The sequence below is a fragment of the Vigna unguiculata genome, chromosome 6 (assembly GCF_004118075.2).
Source record: "Vigna unguiculata cultivar IT97K-499-35 chromosome 6, ASM411807v1, whole genome shotgun sequence".
NCBI classification, from domain to species: domain Eukaryota; kingdom Viridiplantae; phylum Streptophyta; class Magnoliopsida; order Fabales; family Fabaceae; genus Vigna; species Vigna unguiculata.
In genome coordinates, this window is record NC_040284.1 from 26,462,505 (window position 1) to 26,484,146 (window position 21,642).

General features: G+C 32.5%; 2 protein-coding genes across 5 annotated transcripts; one reads left to right on the forward strand and one right to left on the reverse strand.

The window, feature by feature from the left end:
• The first annotated feature begins 337 nt into the window (after positions 1 to 337).
• Positions 338 to 16,106, forward strand: LOC114188104 (endoribonuclease Dicer homolog 2-like). 4 transcript variants are annotated; one of them, XM_028076629.1, is made up of 25 exons: positions 338 to 391; positions 545 to 582; positions 2,287 to 2,351; positions 2,659 to 2,779; positions 2,910 to 3,087; positions 3,246 to 3,359; positions 5,246 to 5,380; positions 7,497 to 7,581; positions 7,673 to 7,737; positions 8,201 to 8,338; positions 8,605 to 8,733; positions 8,823 to 8,973; positions 9,051 to 9,150; positions 9,756 to 9,951; positions 10,032 to 10,192; positions 10,337 to 10,555; positions 10,704 to 10,918; positions 11,043 to 11,314; positions 11,402 to 11,808; positions 11,894 to 11,997; positions 12,608 to 12,801; positions 13,209 to 13,418; positions 14,196 to 14,603; positions 14,830 to 15,108; positions 15,564 to 16,106. In XM_028076629.1, the coding sequence occupies exons 4-25, from the start codon at positions 2,697 to 2,699 to the stop codon at positions 15,915 to 15,917; spliced, it is 4,197 nt and encodes a 1,398-aa protein (XP_027932430.1). In that variant the 5' UTR covers positions 338 to 391; positions 545 to 582; positions 2,287 to 2,351; positions 2,659 to 2,696; the 3' UTR covers positions 15,918 to 16,106. The 4 variants fall into 4 exon arrangements, with proteins under 4 accessions (XP_027932430.1, XP_027932431.1, XP_027932428.1 ...); XM_028076630.1 differs by lacking the exons at positions 338 to 391; positions 545 to 582 and adding an exon at positions 1,326 to 1,329; XM_028076627.1 differs by lacking the exons at positions 338 to 391; positions 545 to 582 and having other exon boundaries at positions 2,170 to 2,351; positions 2,672 to 2,779.
• Positions 16,107 to 17,015: 909 nt separating this feature from the next.
• On the reverse strand, positions 17,016 to 19,408 carry LOC114188961. Its single transcript, XM_028077644.1, has 4 exons — positions 19,273 to 19,408; positions 18,137 to 18,958; positions 17,787 to 17,945; positions 17,016 to 17,376 (listed from the first exon to the last, which is right to left on the reverse strand). Exons 2-4 carry the CDS (start codon positions 18,947 to 18,949, stop codon positions 17,149 to 17,151), a joined length of 1,200 nt encoding a protein of 399 aa, XP_027933445.1. The 5' UTR covers positions 18,950 to 18,958; positions 19,273 to 19,408; the 3' UTR covers positions 17,016 to 17,148.
• Positions 19,409 to 21,642: the final 2,234 nt, after the last annotated feature.

Here is a 21,642-nt window from a genome sequence, read left to right on the forward strand (position 1 = left end):
AAAGAAAAACACTTAAGTTTAAATATATTTTTAGTTTTTTATAAAGAAATGGTTTTTTATAAGTTTTCTTATAGTGAAAAATACAATGACACTTTATCTTTATCATCATATGTCATATTAATTAATTACATAAATTTAGGATGCACGATGTGAAGTCTACTTCTGTTTTAAAATTCTTTTGGGCCTGGTTTAATTAGAAAGTCCAAGGTCAACCCATTTGTCTTCTTAGGACCCCATTTGTCTTCTTAGGACCCTTTCCAGTTACTCACGTGCTTCCATTTTGTCTCCTTCTTTTAAAACAACTCATATTCTCTCTCTTGTTTGAAGCAGAAGTTGAGCTAGGGCAGGTGTGAAACTCTCTTCCGAGCTAACGAGACGTTCCTTCTTCCATGTAAGTTGAACACCAAAACTTTGTGTTTTTCCTTCTTTTTCAATTTGATGGTGTTGGTTCAGCTTTGGGGTCTTTCTCAGAGCCTCATTTCATTTGTTTTTGCTTATATTTTTAGCTCCTTAAGTTGTTCTAAGTCTGCTTTTTTTTACTAAGGGTTTACTCCTCCTCAAGTTTAACTACTCTCAGTCAAGGTAAGAAAAACTAGGGTTTTTAATGTTTTTGAAATATCTTGCCTGTTTTTGGTTCTGTTTCTTATTTAAAATGCTTGAAAGATACTTGTAAGTGTATGAAAATGAACTGTATGTGGTTTGATTTGAGATTCTGATTGTGCATGTGTGAGCAGGTGATAAACTTGTTATTCTCCTCCAAGCGAGCAACTATCGCCTAAGCGAGAGCTCGAGAAATGGCACTATGAGTTTTCTACGAGTTTTCGCTTAAATGAGACCTTCCCGCTTGAGCGAAACCGGTGTAGATATGTGTTTTTATTACTTGTTCTCTTTCATGATTGGGTGTTTTACTCCTTAAAGGCATGCTAAATGATGTTGTGCATGTATAATGTGATATTTGAAATTGTATTTCATATGTTGGGCAAGAGATGATAATATTATGAGATAGCATGTGGATTTGGTGCGAAAATTTCATGGAGGAATCCTTTTTGATGATAAAGTAGTGTATGTATTGACTTGAGGATTCAAGCAAGGTTGCATTCTATGACCATGGACCAATCTTGTGTGTGGTAGGGTGAAACTCATTGCCATTAACAATTTGCGTAAAATCTGCTTATTTATTTGTGTTAAAAAAAATATTTTTTCCTAGCTTACTCTTTCTCTCTGTGTTTGTTTTCTTGTTTGATTTTCCCTTTTGCAATGATCACCTATGTTGGTGTGAGCAGATGTAGAAACTCCTGGTGCGGATGAGGATGTGACTGTTTAGTTTAGGTAGATTTGTTATTGCTCTTTTGAGCATTTTTTGATGAACCGTGTTATTTGTAATTCCTTGCTCAATGGAGCATTCTTTTTGCCAAATTGTTTTATATTTTGAGATAGGATTATGACATTGTTATGTACATATGATACTTCTGTTTTAGCATATTTTGAATGATCGTAAAAGATTAACTTTTATATACTTTATGTAGCATGCTTTATTTTATATTATTATCATGTGATGTTTTGTTTATTAGAGTTTATCTATTAAAAGAGATGATACACACATTTTATTTTTTATATTGAATAATATATAATTTAATTTTGATAAAAAATATACTTTCTAAGTTTAAATATACTTTTGGTTTTTGTAAAATAATAGTTTTTTATAAGTTTTCTTATCATGAAAAATTAAACGGACACCTTATCTTTATCATCATATATGCCATATTAATTAAATACGTTAATCTAGTATCCACGATTTATTTATTTTTTATATTGCAACTTTGGTCATTCTTTTTTTTTTCTCACCCTTTTATCTATCTATCTTTCAAATTATTTACATCCTCCGGTGACATGCTACACTACATATTAGTATTATATATTTATTGTTTACTTTAAAAAAGTATAGAGAAACACGCTGTAACTAGGAAGATGAAAAATAAGTATTCCAAGTAATGTATATCATTATTTGCAGTTGTGTCACATTTTAAACTTTTTATCGATTTTCCTGTCAAAAATGTTATTTCCTCTGCATTTTTAAATAAATTAAAATTTCAAATAATAATTATAATTTCAAATGTATAAAGAAAATAAAAATATATCCAGATACCTAAATTAATGTTCACTCATTTATAATATTCCAAAATAGTGTTTTAGTTTTTATTTTGTTGTTAAATTTTAAAGATTCTCCTGATGCGTGTTCTTCGTTCATCTGACCACCTTTTTCTTTGGCATAAACCCTTTTCACAGTGAAGTATGGACTCCACAGGTCATTCCCAGAGCACGCGGTAGAGAAAAGAAAAACAGAAGCAGCGGTACATTTATCTGTTTTATCGTTTTTCTCGCCCAGTTCATTTTTTCCGAATTTTGTTCTTTTTGTACATCAAATGGTCCAATGAGAATGTTTATAGTGTATTGTTTGATTTTGAAAATATATTAAATAAGCATATACACTAACCAACTTACTCTCCCTTCTAAAAGGGGAAAGCTTGAGCCTTTTTGCACTACCCTATGTTTGTTTTGTGTCTCTGAATTATGGTTTTATATTTGTTTTGCTGTTTTGCATCTTCTTTGACTTGGAGAGGGATAATTTTTTGTGACTGGGTGTTTTTCTTTCGTTGGAATTTGAATGTAGGTTGATCAAAGAGCAAAAGAAAGCCATGAAAGAGGTTATCTCAATGGGAACAAATACCCATTCTCAGCAGGGACAGATTACTGGTGATGTTCTTCCGTTTGCTAGAAGGTAAGTTTAATACGCAGACTTATTGTTAACACATTTAGTGTTGAGTGTTTGCATTGTTGAATATATTATGTTGTAATAATCTCTTTGTTCACTTATGTTTGATTGATTTTTTTTTTGTTTTTTCCTGTAGCTATCAACTTGAAGCATTGGACAAAGCTATTCGTGAGAATACTATAGTGTACATGGAGACTGGTTCAGGCAAGACTTTGATAGCCATCATGCTTCTTCGTAGCTATGCTCATCATCTACGAAAGCCTTCTCCTTTCATCGCAGTGTTCTTGGTTCCCCAAGTTGTGTTGGTCTCTCAAGTATGTCAGTCCCTATCTTATGAGGCCTGTTTCAAATTTGAGATTCATTATTTGATTGCAATGTGCTGGTTGAGGAGCTATGGAATGGGCCACTACTTTCACTGTGCTTTTTTTTCTATGTTATCTTTTGACTTATTGTTGTTCACTTGTAAATTTAGCAAGCTGAAGCTGTGAAAATGCATACTGACTTGAAAGTGGGAATGTATTGGGGTGATATGGGAGTTGACTATTGGGATGGTGCTACCTGGAAACAAGAAACGGAGAAACATGAGGTGGGTTTTTGCATTTTTATCCAAACTGAAAGTTGCCTTTTCGTTTTTACAGATTCTTTTTTGCTTGATCATAACCCATTTATTTGTGTCATGCATGGTGTACTCCTGTTTTGCCCCCATTTAAAAAGGTAGCTGAATGTTTATTTCAGTAGTTATCTGAATTTTATGATTCTTGATTTTAATCTCTAGTTTCAAAATAATTTAGCTACCAACTGATTTATATTATAAGATGAATCATCAATGCCTTCGCATCGTACAATACATGAACGAATTTGTGCTATTTTGTATTGATACAAGTCACGTGATTCAGTGATTCGTTATATATATTATTGTCTTTCATCATTTCCATTGAAAATTCAAACAATTTTAAATTGTTAAATGTAAATGAAATGATTTGATGAAACATGTTTGAAATTATTGTTTGACTGTTCCACTACTTTAGTTGTCACTCAATCATTTAATGCTTGCACAGTTTTGTAAAACTCAAGGATTGGAGGGGGTTGTCAAAGATTGTAACTCGACTTGTAAGACTCATGCATATGTGGGAAATTGTATTTATAGACCTGCAGATACATTAAACATAAGAAAATTAAAAAAAATAGCTCACAATAAAACAAAAGCCATGCACCATGCAGACATTGCCAGTCCAAAAAAGTGGGATATATTTTGAATTTTTTTATATAATCTAAATAATGTATAATATATACTTATAAATTCTCAAAACTGACAAATATTAGTCAAAATTAGTGGCATTCAGGAATAACAATTAGAAGTCATTGGTGTTTTGAACAAAATATACAAGTAAATACTGAACACAAATCAAATACAAGTTTCTTTACCTAGGTATGATTTATCAATTATCAATGACTAAGGTAATTTATAATTCTTTTTAGACATAGATTTTTATTTCCGCTTTAAATAAATACCAAAAATAACCTCCCAAAAAGCCCTAATGCCATTGTTGAAAAGGGTTTTTTTGGAATCAATATTTAGCTCTCCTACAGCTGTTTCTTAGCCAGATATTTGGTCTGCTCCAGCTCCTACACTAAACCATTCCACCATGGCACCCCTTGTGTCGGATAGGGGCTGCTCCACTCCAGTGCTATAGTGGCATGCTATTTAAAACTGATAAAGTACGACTAAACTAAATAAGGAATTGTATAAATCATGTCCAAATAAACCTTTCCTAATCATGAAGTTAAATAATAATGGTAATACTCCACAACACCCCCCATTTTGGTGCCTGTTGTTTTCAGTTTTTGAACTTAGTGTGCACCTGCCACTATTGAAGAGAATATGAAATACTCAACTTTCTTCATTGCTTAAATTGGTAAATTGGTGGCCATTGGTCACACTCTTTTCATTGGTCATTGTGGAATTCTTTCTTGCATGTTGTATAATTTAACATTTTTCTATTTATTTTAGAGGTTTGTTCGTGGTTAAAGCTTATGGTGTACTTAAACATAGTTTTGTCTTTATTTTTATGTTTGAGAGAAATGGAAAATAGTAAAATTGTTTTCTTAACTTACTTCCAATATTCTATCGGCTTGAATATGATACTCATTTTTCCATCTGGCATGCTATTTTTTTTGCCAGTTTTGGAATTCATGTTTGTATGTCATCTAATTTTTACATTTTCCTCTTTATTTTTGAGGTCTGTACTGGATTAAAGCTTATAGTATGCTTAAAGATAATTTTGTCTTCTCTCTTTATGTTTGAATTAAATGTAAAAGAAGACAAAAGTTTTCTTTTTTAAAGAATTCTATTGGCTTTAATATGAAGCACATTGCTTCATTTCTTACTTTTAGTATGATGTCCATGTCATTTATTTTTTGTGTGCTGCATGGATAATTGGTAATTACTATCACTAATTCTTTTGAATGCAGGTGCTTGTCATGACTCCTGTGATATTGTTGAATTGCTTGAGGCATAGCTTCTTCAAACTGAACATGATTAAGGTTTTAATAATGGATGAATGCCATCATGCTAGGGGTAAACACCCTTATGCGTGCATCATGACTGTAAGTGTTATATCTTTTCCGTCTTCTCTCTTAACTGGTTGTGTTGTTGAATTTATTTCTAATTCTTGTTACAATATGTTTGAGTTGTGACTTCTTCATTAATATGTTGTTATATACCTTCTACCTTACTAAGTCTTTGACCTTAAAGATTACAAATATGAGTGATAAAGATCAGTGGACAAGTGTAAAGGGGGGAAACTAAACATTCTTTCACCATGCACCGGTGTATGAGCTGTGGTTGGTTGGTGGCATTCAAATATTTTTCTACTTTGCTGTGCATAGTTGCAGACAAAAGACTGTCCATCATTATGTGGGTCTGCTACTAGGCCTGTGAACAACTCTTAAGAAGGTTTTACAGTAATATCTGCAATGTTCAAACATCTCTAGAAACTGTTTAATAAAAATGACATCTAGGTCCACTCATGGATTTGCCATTTGAATGAGTTTTTACCTAAGATTCTTTGGCATTAAATCAAACCGTAATGTATGCATTTTGTTTTGAGCCTATGAAAGTAGCTTATAACCTTCTTATAGCTTTTACTTATTTGAATAATCCTCACACTGAATCTTATAAAAATAAGCTTATGTGATAAGCTTTTATTAATAATAACCACTTAATTGAACTATTTCCCCAAGCATGTAGGTGCACACATCCTTAGAAACTGTTTAATAAAAATAAATTGGGCTTCTTTGGTCATTAAATCAAAACAGTAACGCAGGTGTTTTGTCAAGCCTATGGAAGTAACTTATAGCTTCATTATAGTTTTTACTGGCTTATTTGAATATTCCTCACCGTGAATCTTATCAAAATAAGCCAATGTCATAAGCTGTTATTAATAACCACTTGATTGAACTATTTCCCCAAGCATGATATTGGTTGCTATACATTATCATATAAAGTGCATTAAACTTGTGTTCGCTTTGTGCTTGCAACTGGTTTGGACTCTGAACTACAGCATTTTCCAAAGGTACTATTTAAAAGGACTTGATATTTAACATGAATTCTGCAACTGTAACAAGGTTGTTTGATCTGATGCATGGTTTCGTAAAATTTGTTGTACCACTGGCCATCTTAGCTCTGTTATATTTCTGAAAGTAAAATCTGTTTGGATGAAATAGAGCTGAATTGTTTTTTTTTACCTAATTTTGAAAATAATAAAGTTTTTTCTTTCTTGTTTTAAGTTTCATATCATTCTCTAATTTTATCAACTAGAATGTGTGGAGCCTCCACCAAAATCACCATTTCGTTGAGGCACTCTGTAGTCGTTTTGAACGGCTAAGAATGGGTGTTGTGAATCATCTTATTTCTTGGTTCTGTTTTGCTATTGTTCTCCTTTGCTCTGGCAGGTTTTGGTAATGGCAATGACTAAGAGGAACAGAAATTATTGAATTGTGTTGCTTCTGTATGTACTACATTATATATTCATCAATTCAGAAATTTATACAAGAATTTGATTTTAATTTGTACCCTTTTGTTATTAAAGGAACAATGAGCAAGTTCCCTTTCATCAATGGTGGTCACCGCCCATCCCTTCCCCAAGTAAAAAATTTGAAAAACATGGAAAGGAAAGATTTTTGTTTTACATTTTCCTTTTTTGTGCGTTTTTGCTGGAAATTTTTGGGATTTTTCAATTGGCCTTTGCTATTCCTGTGAACCTAAAAACAAGAGTTTGCAATTTATGAATTGAGCCTGCAAGGATTTCTTTTAATTTTTATTATATAAAACATTGTCTATTTTGAGGGAGTTCATAATGGGTAGGATAGAATTGTTGCACTCATTTTATCCATCTCTGATTCTACAAGTTCTTAAATTTCAAAAATTAAAAAAAGTAAAATTAAAAACTCAACTGAAACTGGATACAGTTTTAAAAATTTGAAAACTGAAGGCTATCCTAAACAGGGGCTTACTCTATGACCAGATACTAATTTGAGTTGCTGATTTTGCCCTGTAGTATTGTGCTTTTCTATTTTTATTTTGTTTTGTTAGGTTTGCAGACAATTAGTTCAATGTAAACTTGTATTGTACGTTGCTGTTCCCCTGTTTTGTGTCAGCATCATGAGGTTCTAGTTTCTGTTGAGTTAGTTTGTTACCTTTGTAAGATTTGATTTCATGCAGGAATTTTATCATCGTCGATTAAAGTCTGGTATCTTTGACCTTCCTCGAATTTTTGGGATGACTGCTTCTCCAATTAAGTCAAAAGGTACACAGCCCAGAGAAAGTACATTGCTCCTTGCATTACTAGTTTTTTCTCTGTAATGTTGAATTCCCTTTTTATTTTATTTCTTTATCAGTTGGCAATTCTGATTCATCCTGGTCAGAGAATGTACGGAAACTAATGACTCTAATGCATTCAAAGGTTGTTTTTTTATTCTTTCCCTCTTTCAAGCAGTTTTTCTTGCTTTCTTTCTGCTTGTTATTCTGTTGTTTGAGTGTTGTCTGCTATCTTCTTGATATAATTGTTTAAATTGGTGTAATTTAAAGATAATCACATGTAGATACATTGTAAAGATTATCCATATGGTCTCCATGACAAGTTTTATTGCAAGAAGTATCATAAGGACATTTATATTAACTTGTGTTATTTTGTTGATACTTTATATACTTATTTCTTGCGGTAGTTATTTTCTTAGATTTTAGAAAACAGTTCTATCTTAACAAGTCTAGTGGTATTGTAACCAATACCTATGCTAGAAAGTTGTTTCTTTATTTATTTCAAGAAATGAGACAATATGGTTGGAATAATTTATTTTCATGTGATTAATGTTCGTTTGTGCTTATATGGAAACCACTTGGTTTTGCTAAAACATTTTGAAATGAAGGTATATACATGTAGTGAAGCTGTCATCACAGAGTTCATACCAACATCAACGCCAATATTCAAGTTTTACAGGGACAGTGGAATTCAATTTGTATTATTTGAAGATTTGGAAATTAAACTCAAGATGTTAAAAGAACAGGTGTGTACTTTTAATGACATCAGTTTCTAAACATGCTCTGAAACAACTAAGGAAAAGAAAAATTCCCCACGCTTTGCAAGTGGAAATACGAGTTGCCCCTTAGTTATCTGTTCCATCCTATGACAAGTTGTGTTTGAATCAATTCCCAATTTCTAGCCGGATCATCTTCCTATATTTAGTTATTAGTCAGAATCACATTTTTATTTGTAGCCGGTACTAAGTTTATTTCTTTTTGGGTAACTGACAATGGATATCCTGTTTCTCAGCATGAACTCACTCTACAAAGTTCAGATTTCACTAAATCAGTTGCTGAGTCTGCACAAAAAAGAATAACAAAGATTTTTTGTGCTTTAATGTTTTGCCTGGATGAGCTTGGTGTTTGGCTGGCTTTGAAGGTTCTCACCTTTTTCCTGCACAGATTTTCTGACTCTGGACTGATCAAGGTTTCATAAATCATAATTGTCAATTTTTTTTTGTGTGACAGGCAGCAGAATTTTTATCTTCCAATGAATTTGATTCATTTTCATGGGGACACTCTGGGGATAAAGTTGTTAAAAACTTTATTTTGGCTGTTGTACATACACTGAAAAGTTACTTGCAATGTGGTAATGATTCAAAAATCATGGAGACTAATGGTGAAATTTTAATGATAAATATTTTTCTTGCATTCATGGTGTTAATTAACTTTTACCAATGTTTTCGTCTTGCTCAGATCCTCAGTGGTCCATTGGTGACAATGTTGATTCCGATGTGGAGATGGGGCTGTTGACCTCCAAAGTTTGTTGCCTTATTGACTCTCTACTTGAGTACAGGTTATAATCATGGATAAAGATTCTTCTTTAATAATTACCACGTTATAAATTCATGTAATGTGGGCTATTATTGTGGATATTCTGGTTTGTAGACTCTCCTTGTTTAAGTTGTTTAAATTGGATGGGTCGATGTCGAATGAGTAAAAGTCATTGTGGACAACAACCCTTAAAGGGAGTGACATTGTTAGGACTCTAAAATTTAGCTGATTAAAAACTTGATATTTTACTTAAACTAAAAGCCTTGAGATTCCTCTACCTTATGGACTAGTCTATTTAGGTGGACTATCCTCTTGTGCGTAAGTTCTAACGAATGGATGCTAAAAAATTCTGCCTCATTGATTTATTTATGAAGTTCTTGTATTGTGACCTATTATTTTTTAATCTTTATTATACTCTATCCTAATCAGTTGATCTACAGTCCACTATTTTGATTGACTGATTATATGTGGTTACTGTGGGATGAGGATATTGGTGTTTGATTGTATGTAGTGATCATAGTTTATTACTGTTAAATTGATTTGATTTTATGTAGTGATATTTGTTATGCCATTTTGATATTATTGTTAAATTTATTTGAAGGATCTACTGTTTTTCTACAATTGCAGGGCTTTGACTGACATGAGATGCATAATTTTTGTGGAAAGGATCATTACAGCTGTTGTCCTTCAGGATCTATTGAATACCCTTCTTCCAAAATACAGTAGCTGGAAAATTAAATTCATTGCAGGACATAATTTTGGATTGCAAAATCAGTCGAGGAGAAAACAAAATGAAATTGTGGAAGAATTTCGAATGGGATTGGTATGTTGCTTTCTTAAACAATCCACTGTATTGTAATAACCATATGCAGTGTCTTGTCAATAAAACATAGTAATGTGCAGGTCAACATCATTGTTGCAACATCAATTCTTGAAGAGGGTTTAGACGTACAAAGTTGTAATTTAGTCATTAGATTTGATCCATCTCCCACAGTGTGCAGTTTCATACAGTCCAGAGGCCGTGCCAGGATGAGAAATTCAGATTACATATTAATTGTTAAGAGGTATTTGTTTCTTACATTATTCCTTCCTCAGTATCATCACTACTCTGGCACTTTGCATGAGACAGTCATAGTGTTAATTCTGTGTAATTTACTAATTGAAACAAATTATCCCTAAACAACCTTGATTTTTTTCTGAAATTACAGTGGAGATTCAGTTACTCGTTCTCGGCTAGAGAAATATCTTGCTAGTGCAGATATTATGAGGAAGGAGTCTTTGCGCCATTCTTCCCTTCCTTGTGATCCTTTTGAAGGTGAAGAATATGATAAAGAGTATTATCGTGTTGCAAGCACCGGAGCAATTGCAAATCTTAGTTCTAGCATAAGTTTAATATACTTGTATTGCTCACGACTCCCTGCAGATGGGTTAGTTGGTTCATTTTCTGCTGTTATTACACGTGCTTTCTTCCTTCAGTTTAATGTACCTAAGATATGCTTTCTTTTTTATATTTCTGATTGTTCTGCTTTGTTTTTATCCTGCCCATCATTTAACCCATCTAGATTAAACTGTCAGGTACTTCAAACCAACTCCAAGGTGGGACAGAGAGACTAACACATTGTATCTTCCCAAGAGCTGCCCTCTGCAGCCTATTCGAGTTGAAGGCAACAAAAAACTCTTAAAGAATATTGCATGCCTTGAAGCATGCAAACAACTGCATAAGATTGGAGCTCTAACAGATTATCTTGTTCCTGATATCTTCATTGAAGAAGCAGAGATGGAGGAATTTGGTAGTTTACAAACCTTTTATCTTGTTCCTGATACCTTGGTTTTTAAATATTGATTCATGATCATAAAATTCTATCTGTCCATGTAATTCTTTGAATGAATTCCACATCAAACAATTTCTTTCAGGGAATGAACCTTATGATGATAACCAACCAGCTTATGTGCCATTTGGATTGGTAAATTCCGTGTCAAATAATAGTCAGACAACATACCATTGTTATTTGATGGAGTTCAGTCAAAATTTTAGCTATGATATCTCTGTTCAAGATATTTTTCTTGCCACAAGAATTGAGCTTGATCCAGAAATTGGATGCACACAATTCGATATGGGTTTTGACAGAGGTAGCTTGTCGGTGAAGTTGATATACAAAGGAACCATTGATCTTTCGCCAGATCTGGTATGCTGTTTAGTTGTCCTTTAATGTTTCCTCAATAATTGTGTTAAGAAAAGTCATTGTATTTATTGTCTGTTTTTTGTTTTCCAGGTTCTTTTATGTAAGAAATTTCAGGTCACTTTGCTTAGAATTTTGATAGATAATAGTATGAATAATTTTGCAATGGGTTTAGACAAATGCTGTTTGGAAGGTGCTGTTGAGATTGATTATCTCTTGCTTCCGGCTATTGGCAAAGGGGAAAAATCAATTGTTAATTGGTTGGCTATCAGTGCGGTAAATCCATCTAGTATTATGTGTGAGTATCATCCACTCCGCATAAGGACAAAAAGTGGTATAGTTTGCCCTTGTAGACTACAAGATGCTTTGGTGTTTACTTCACATGCTGGTGATAAGATTCATTTTTATATCACAACTGGTACGACAGAATTGAATGGAAACTCGCCTATGAAGCTAAGGGATGGTGGAGTTACTACATACAAGAAGTACTACAAACAAAAGTAAGTAAATTTGTGATTTATGTGTATTATCAGGTTACTCTATCTACTCGAGTGTGTTATTCTTATTCTTTTTCCAATTTTTCAGACATCACGTTCAATTGCAATTTGAAGATCAAAAACTCATTAAAGCAAGACACAAATTTCCAGTTAAAAACTATATTCATGGATACAAACAAGGGAAGGAAGGAGGTTGGACCTTGTATTTTTAATAATTTTTTTTTCTGGTTCTCTCCATTGTGGGATTTGACCAATGATGACCAGTCTTTGTTGCCCAGAAATGCATTTTTTTTTTCAATAAATACAACAGTTTTGCTTCTAGTGGATATATAGGAGGTTGATTATGCCAATAATCTTAAAAATAGGGTTACATGTGTAACCAAAATCTATTGAAGTCGATTTCCATGTATCTGCCACTGTATGCCTTCTGATTATAATTGAAAGGAAATCTGGCTGGCTTGTTAGTTTGCTTATTTCTTCTGAACAGTTTTTTGGGATTAAAACGGCCTCTGCTTCTTTTCGTGAGTCTATTATTCTTAGTTGTTACCTTTGTATTGGCTTGATTTTTTAAAAAGCTAATATTATGTTCTTAATATGAACCAAATTTGTATCTGCAGTTACTGCTTCTATTAGCAATAACTTAGTTATCCATGTCATAATGCCTAAATTTATTCATTTCCAAACTATAGCTGTATGTATTATGTGTTCAAAAAAGTTGTGGCTGTGTTTAGTGCTTGTCTCAACTCAAGCTCTGACAATGCGTGATCTAATCTGAATCTTAACTTCATGTTTTCCATTTCAGAAGCAAGCAAAGCCTCTGTTGAATTACCCCCTGAACTGTGCTCTATAGTCATGTCACCAATAAAAGATAGTATCATTTATACCTTCTCGTTTATTCCTTCAATCATGCATCGGCTTGAATCATTGCTTGGAGCCTTCAATTTGAAAAAGATGCATTTGGATCATTGCGCACAAAATGAAATTCCTACAATCAAGGTGTGTTAGAACTGTTTGTCAATACAATCTAGACTAGTAGTTTATTTGTCCTTTTTATCCAGAATAGGAAATTTTATATTTGTCTGCTAACTGTTCTTAATAGACAAAAAATGTACTATATATATATATATATATATAGCTGTTGTGTAAAAAGCTGGCGTAGAAAGCAAGGCATTCTTAAAGGTAACTAAGTAATATCTTCTGCACCGTCCTTCTTTTAAGCCTATGTTACATCAATCAATACACAATGAAGAGATTGAGAAGAAACTTGTCAGTGTAAAATATTCTGTTAGTATCTTTTGGTTATTTTGTACTGGTGTTCTCTGAATGTCGATTATATTTGTTATTGCTATGTGTCCAGTTGTCTAACATTTTAAAACCAATTGTATCTGTGACTTGCATTGTAGGTCTTAGAAGCAATAACTGCTACAAGCTGCAAGGAGGCCTTTCATTATGAGTCTCTTGAGACTCTTGGAGATTCTTTTTTAAAATATGCTGCCAGCCAACATCTTTTTAACACTTATCAAAATCACCACGAAGGTCTCCTTAGTGTAAAAAGGAAAAAAATAATTTCTAACGCTGCCCTATGTAAGTTAGGGTGTAGGTCTGGACTTCCGGTACTCTCTCTCATTCTCTCTGATTTTGTTGTTCCACTTTTTGTGCTGTACATTTGTTGTGATGCTTCCTTTCAGCATTTTTTTAACTTATATTATGGTTTTATTGTATGCTTTTATTCTCTTCAACGTTTGATTGATTGATTTTTAAGTTTAATAATATATTATAATTTTAAATTAATTAACTGGTTGCAATTGTTTGGATGATTATCATGTTTGTTTGAACGAGATTTTGTATGTTATTTGCTTCTTTAGCAGTGAGCATTGTGAGCTCTAAAATTGAGGAAACCCAAGCTGATAAGGTTTTGGACCACAGTCCAAGTGGGCCCAAGACTTGGATAGTCTATTGAAAAAGAAAGGAGAGCAGAGAAATCTGCTCCCTAATGGTGCAGGCATGTGAGTATGCTGAGTAAGCAGATGGAAATGGTACAGGTTTTTGGAAGAAACTGGCATGGAGTGTAAGCTTGAGGGTGTAAAGAGAGCTAGGCTGTGGGCTGGTGTTAGTCTTTTTCTTTGTAAGATCTAAGAGCTTTTCAATGGAATAAACATTGATTTCCAGAATTTATCAAAGATTAAATTAATATTTTAATAATTTCTACAAGTAATTTTCTCTCTAATCTGTAGCTTGTGCCATGAGGAGTTGATTTTATTGCTTAGATGTTCTTTGATCCATTCTCGAATGAGTTCATATGGTTGTAGAATTCTGCATTGTTATCATGAGGACTGCATTATCATCTTGAAACTTCAGAATTCTTAATTCTGCACTATTTTGATTTGCAGGGCTTCATACAAAATGAACCTTTTGATCCTCATACCTGGACCATTCCAGGTGATAAATCTGAAGATTTTAAATTGAAAGAGTTGGTTAGTGGGGGGAAAAAGGTTTATGTTATGGGAGAAAGGAAATTAAATCGAAAGATCATTGCTGATGTTGTTGAGGCACTAATTGGTGCCTTCCTCAGCAGTGGTGGTGAAAAGGCTGCTCTGTTGTTTATGGACTGGGTTGGTATTAAAGTTAGCTTTAATAAAATGCCCTATGAGAGACACTTTGACATTCAACCAGAGAAACTGGTGCATGTCAGTCATTTAGAATCACAATTGAAGTACTCATTCCATGACCGTACTCTTTTAGTGGAAGCTTTGACCCATGGTTCCTACATGCTTCCTGAAATTCCTAGATGTTATCAGGTATGTACTGTAGTTATTGTTCATTATATGGGAACAAGATAGGGACGTTAGCATGTATTTATTATGCATGAATGAACTTTCACCAACTCCATACAGACTGGCCTGGTGGGACCCAATAAATAGTAATTGTACACATCCTTCTTGATAAATCAATGTTTTTCTCATATTCTTCTTACTTTTGATTCTTTTATCGCAATTCATGAATAATATGCTCCTCTTCCTGCAGCGACTAGAATTTCTCGGAGATTCAGTGTTGGATTATCTCATTACTTGGCATTTGTACAATAAATATCCTGGCATGTCACCTGGGCAGTTAACTGACATGAGGTCAGCTTCTGTGAATAATGATTGTTATGCGTGGTCCGCTATTAACCATGGGTTACACAAGCATGTACTTCATGCCTCACAAGAACTGCATAAGCATATTGCTGTTACACTTGTCAATTTTGATAAGTTGTCTTCGTCATCAACTTTTGGATACGGGTCAGAGACATCACTCCCTAAGGTTAGTTGTTAAAATTTGGCTCATAGATCCACTTGGTTATTATTGTTTAGTAAAGTGAATGCTAACATACATTGTCATCGGTGTTTTGAATAGAGAAAAAAGTTCCTTGAAAGTGCACTTGACTTTAAAATATGCACGCCTTATCTGGTGTATCTACCATAAATTCCAGGGTGAATAATGCTTACTCCTGCATTTTATAGACAAGTTCACTTCAGAGTATCCTTGACAATGTTGAACTAAATAAATTCTGATTATTGTGGTGGATAAACTTTTTAGAGAAAGTCTAAGTGATGGTAGGAAAAATTACCTGCATTATGGGTTTATGAAAAAATCTTCCCACAGTTGGTATATGCTTTCTGTGAGTTTTGCAGCGCATTCCATTTTCTGTCCTAGATGTTCTGCTGCAATGCAATAGCCATTACAAAACTCATAAGTTTGTTCCTACTGTTTGATAGGTACTTGGAGACATTATAGAGTCCCTGGCTGGAGCAATACTAGTTGATTCAGGGTACAATATGGAGGTTGTGTGGCAAAGCATAAGGCCACTTTTAGAACCCCTTGTCACACCTGAAACATTGAAGCTCCATCCCGTCCGAGAGTTGAATGAACTATGCCAAAAAAGAAGTTATAATATTATACAAGAGGTTGTGTCCCGTAAGGATGGTGTAACCAGATTTAAGATGGAAGTAGAAGCAGATGGGGTTATTCACCAACATGAATATACTGGTTCTGCTCTTCAGGGCACAGCCAAGAAGATAGTTTGCAAGGAAATCTTGAATTCCTTGAAGGAGGTTAGGGGGGCACTGTAGGTTGTAATATTTGTTTATAATTCTTTAGTCTTTTGTTGTGTGCAAGGGTAAAATAGGCATGTTAGTATGATGATATTGGGCCAATAAACTCATTTTGAGTAGTTTGAATATGATCACTGCAAAACCTGACACTCTACCACCAAAATAACACAACTTATCTCTCAGAACATTTTCACCCTTTTCATAAAATACCATTTCCACAAGAAATAGAAACAACTAAAGAATTAATGGACAAGTATACCAGTCACTTGAAATGCTGCGTTGTTAGTGGTAAGAGAACTGCGACAGTGCCAAGAAAAACATTGGAAAATATGAGTACATGATATCATAACAATTACGAATGGGTAAAGTGAAATACTAGAAATTTAGGATTGATTTATCAAAATAAATAATTAGTCAAGCTTCACTTAGTTAGTTAAGCTTAATTCATTTTTACATAATTACGAAAAGATGAACTTTTTGGAAACGTGAAAGTTTAATTTGCATATGTAATTTACAATTTAATTCCTTTAGCTTGAGTTTTTTTTTTTTAATTAACTTTATCAATTTACTACATTATAAGATATTTAACTGGATAACAATCTACAATTAGAAATATAAATGTGATATGCTATTAAGCCTGTAAGTTTAATTTTCCTATCTATTAATGATATTCATGATTTATAATTGTCGAAATTATAAAATTTAAATTTTTGACTTATTTTAAAAATTAATCTAAATCAAACTTGAGTCTTTTGTGTGTAATTCACAAATAATTCAGATTATTTACAGCTCCATAACAATTATATCTGGATGATATGAAATATGCAGAGGAGATTTTTTATTTACGCTTTCCAATATGTATATTTTTTATTTTAAATTAATTTATCATCATATTACCTTTTAATCTTGAAAGAACTTTAAATTTTACTTTGACTTGCTGTTTATATATAATTTACAAGGTAAAATCGACACACAACACAATCACATGTTACAAAAGAACCAGCTGATATATATATATATATATATATATATATATATATATATATATATATATATATATATATATATATATATATATATATATATATATAAACTTAATACATTAGTACTTACCTATTATATTACAAATCACAGTGCTACCTTTATTTTATTCCACTTATTCATATAGATATGATAGAATAGTGTCTTGGATCCACTTCCAAAATGATATCACAGGTATCATTAAGACACAGAAATTTCAAAGGTTGTGTTAATATGAAAGTTGTTCTGCCACCAAGATGTAGAAAAGCCCCATTACTCCAGAGTGCATTTGGCTGTTGCTGTATCTAACCTCTAGAGTTACGGTTTCACCATCTTTTATTTTGATAGAACCTGGTTTAGGATAACATGTGGACATTCCTACAACATACCCTTTCTCATTTCCTGCTTCATTTCCATTTCCATATTTTGGTATTGAAGAACAAATCACTCCCCCATCCTGAATTATTTTCACAGCAAAATTTCAATGACTTAGTTAACATCTCACAATTTCTTTCCATTGGGGTATAAACAAACATCTTACAAATCATGTTACAATGACACGGGCTCAAAGAATGTAAATACTTTCTTCCTTTAATTAAATTTGCTGGAGAATGTTGGAATAGTGCATCAGGACAAGCAAAAGAAGTGTATAACAATAAAAGAGATTGAAAAAGAGAGAGCTACTACTAGTAAATGAACTAAATCCTAAAATGATTTTCTGCATTTTTATCAGAAGTACTAGTTTTAAGGGTAAAAGTATACGCAGCACCATTTTCTATGCTTATATCATTTTTCTTATTACTAATTTGACTAATATAAAAAATATTGATCTGTTTAGAATGAAAAATTATAATTATTGAACAGCACCTGTCCATATAGAGTTGAAGCAGTTGCACCTGAGTGTACATGACCAACACCATAGATTACATAACCACCAGTTTGCATTGGGAGGCTTGTTTTCCTTACATCAATGCAAGCACTACTACTGTTGTAGCCTTTGCTGCAAGCTTCAACCTGATACTCAATCTGAACCAAATATATAAATCCTTTGTTACTTACATCTAATAAAGTCAATGTGTAAAAACAGTATACAGAGAGAGAAAAAATAGGTGTAGTTTATAAAAAGCAAAGCATGAGGTGTTAATACAATTATTGAACCTAACTTGCAGAGTAAAGTAATCCTTTAGAATATGTTTCTAGAGAAATGATTCACTTACCTTGCAAGTATGCTTTGGACTCATTCCTTTGGACACATTCAAAATATCAGTCACATCAAGTATATAAATCTTAAGGGGCACCACATAGTTATCCCAGTTGATCCACTTCACTGTGTATCTCAGATATAGGCTTCTCTTTGGACCCTTGAAGCCTTTCTTCAACCTGCAGTGGGAATTATCAGGGCAACAATCCAAACCTCCTTTGTAATATGGACTCAAAGGTTTTCCATTCCCATCCTTTGTAACATTATATAGGTCACACCTGCACTCAGTGCACCCCATCCTATCTTCCACACCCCTTGTGTCAATGGCATGCACATTGAAGAACCACTTCTCCTCATAACCATATGGAATTTCTGAAGGGTTTCCAATTTCTATCCCAAAAGGGTCTGGAATATCAGTGGCAGTTCCTCTTGTTTCAGATCCAAGCCCAAAATACTGCCCAAGAACATCTTCCTGGCACAACCCACTGTTTCTCAGTTCAACAATATCTGTTTGGTTGTTATTGTGTGACACATTCTTAGGTTGGTGGTACTTTACTACAATCCAGTGATGGAGATATGTTTCTTGCAGAGGTACTGATTTCCCTGCCTCATCAACCACTTCAGCATTGAAACTTTTGAGTGCAATATGGCCTCTTGGAAAATCAACATCAAAATAAAATTTGTTTGCAACTGACCCTGGACCTAGCTCAAACTTGGGTGATAAAAAAACAGATGTTTTTATGTTGTTCTCAGGTTTCCCCAGAGCGGTTGATGAGTATGTTGTGCATGAAACCAAGAGTAATAATAGTCCCCATGAAACCAATCTCATGTCGAATATCTGTTAGCATTTGCATAATCTTTATCAGCTATATATAGTTAACTGTAAGTAAAGTTAAGGAAACTGTGTCTCATCTTCAGAAAACCACTAACCACAGTAGAAAACTAAAATAAAGATCATGCATAAATTATATTTCTTCTGTATTAAATCTTAGAACAAAAGAGTTATTATAATAAAAAGACAAAATTAATGAACAAACAGAAGTAAACCAGGGGTAGTGAGATTCAAGTTTCTGAGAACTTTTTGTGACAGATGAATGTAAAGTATGTTGCAAGAAGTGGAAAATAGTGGCAGTGGGAGATGAAGGGACATACCTGAAAGAATAGGGTAACTAGGAAATGATTATTCAGCTACAGTGGTTCAATTGTGAACCTTGAACAAAGATTTATATAGCAATAGATGCAGAGTTTTGCTTTCTTATGCTCTAAGCCATGACGTTTGCCAAAAGCATGGATAATGAATTTTGATAGTTTATGTTTGAATGATTTTCATTAAGTAAACCAAATTGATTGAGTGCGAATTTAGTAGCAACACAGCAAGAAAAACGAAAAAGCATTGACATTTTGAACATTTTTATCATGGTAAAGTAACTATCCAACATTAATGAGAGATTTATTTATTGTAAGTCACCCCTCATATTCAGTCAACTAAACCTATTTAATATATTCTAATCTGAATGCAATTTCCTGTGGATAAAAATAACTCTAGAAGATGCACAACTATAAAAATACTTTATTTGTATTAAAGAAAATTGTAATTATATAATATTACGGTTAATTTCAACTTTAGCAAATATTTATTTGATAATCAATATTAGCTAATATCTGTAAAAAAATAAATTATTAAACATCCTCAATATTATTAAAAGTTTAACATGTTTTTGTCTATATATTTACGAAACTTAAATTTTAATCATCAAAAATATGTTTACTCTTACCCTTTAACTTTTACAACTTTTGGGAATCATCACATCTAGATATAATATCACATTATTAAGTAATTGAAAAAGGTTATTATATGGTGATTTATATAAAAAATAACAATTCTTATAAAAATATATTTGATTTCATCTTCTAAAAAGCTTAAAATATTAATCTTAATCTAGAGGCACTCTCCTCATCACCAATGATCTTGATCACTTGCATCTCATCAACCTTTTATCATGTCAAAGATCATTCACATTGGAAAAAACATTCTTTATTTTCAACACCTTGAAGTGCATCTTTAAGTCCACCATCAACGTTGTTGATGCATTATACACAATTTTTATGTTCTAATTCAGTTTTTTTTTTTCATAATCTTCTTGAATTTACTTTTTTATTATTCATAAAATTAAAATTTGAGATTAAAAATGTATCAAAGTTTAAAATAAAGACAAATTTTAATTTTGTCTTCGATTTATGAATTATGAAAATATTTAACTCTTTGTAATATTTGCATGCAAAATACAAAGTTTCAGTCAGTATGATTCAGCAATTTGTGAGAGTTATCCAATGAAATACTTATTATTTTATAATTTATACACAATTAATATACTCTAAAGAAAACTTAATTATAAATGAACATCGATAAATATTTGTCATGTTGTTCTCTTATTTTTACTCCGTTTTCCTTTGCGTCACTTTCTTTTATTTTTTGTTTTGACTGTTCAACGACAGATATTGTATTTGTAGCAAACACCTCATCGATATGTTTTCTGTTAATTCAATTGCAATGGTCTTGACTATGGACTCATTCAATCTTTTATATATTTGCTATATTTTATGAACAACACATGCATCACCTTATATTTTATATCATATATCTATCTATCTATCATGGATTAACTTCTGGTCAAATATTGCTTACACTGGATTGCATCTCAAGAAAATATTGAGAAACCTTTTGCATTTTTTGTTTGTACCAAAACTCTTATGTTAAATTATTTTTAATTGGAGTTAAAAAAAATTTTAAAAAAAAAATTCAAAATTTCATGGTTTGATACGTGTCCTATACAGACACTGTGTTAATTCCAATTTAACATAAAGGACCAAATTGAATCTCTTTAAATAATTGAGTACTAAATTGAACAAACCAAAAGTATGGGTACCAAATTGAACTTTACCAACAAGTTAGAATATCAAATCAGTAATTATACCTATTTTAAAACATTGATCATAGAGTAACTTCTTAATTTTGAAGTTTGAAACAAAATTCATGAATACTTCCACAAACAAACTCGATCATAGGCATGGCAACTTAGAACAGAGATCTGGTGTCAATTCAAGAACACAAAGATGTGATTCTTGAAAGCCTTCCACAAGAATAGAGTTGTATGTCAACTTATGAATGAACCTCTGAAGTCAAGTTGGATGACACCATTAAAGCGTATTCTTTGATACCTAGAAAACACTTTACTTCACGACCTTCAATTTCAACTTAAATATCCTATCAAACACTTTCTTTACATTCTTCTGGTGGTGGTGGTTTCGATACAACCCCTTAAAACTTGATCAAGTACTGAAATTCAATATATAAGATTGGCTCCAGGTACTTCTAATTATATAAAGTTATTCAAATATTTTTTTCGTATAAAATAAGAGGTTATGAATGAATTTATTTTCCTCCTGCTATATAGATAAATAATACAGAACAACTGCATTATTTTTAATTACCAATAAAACTTTCCTTACCCAGAAAAAATA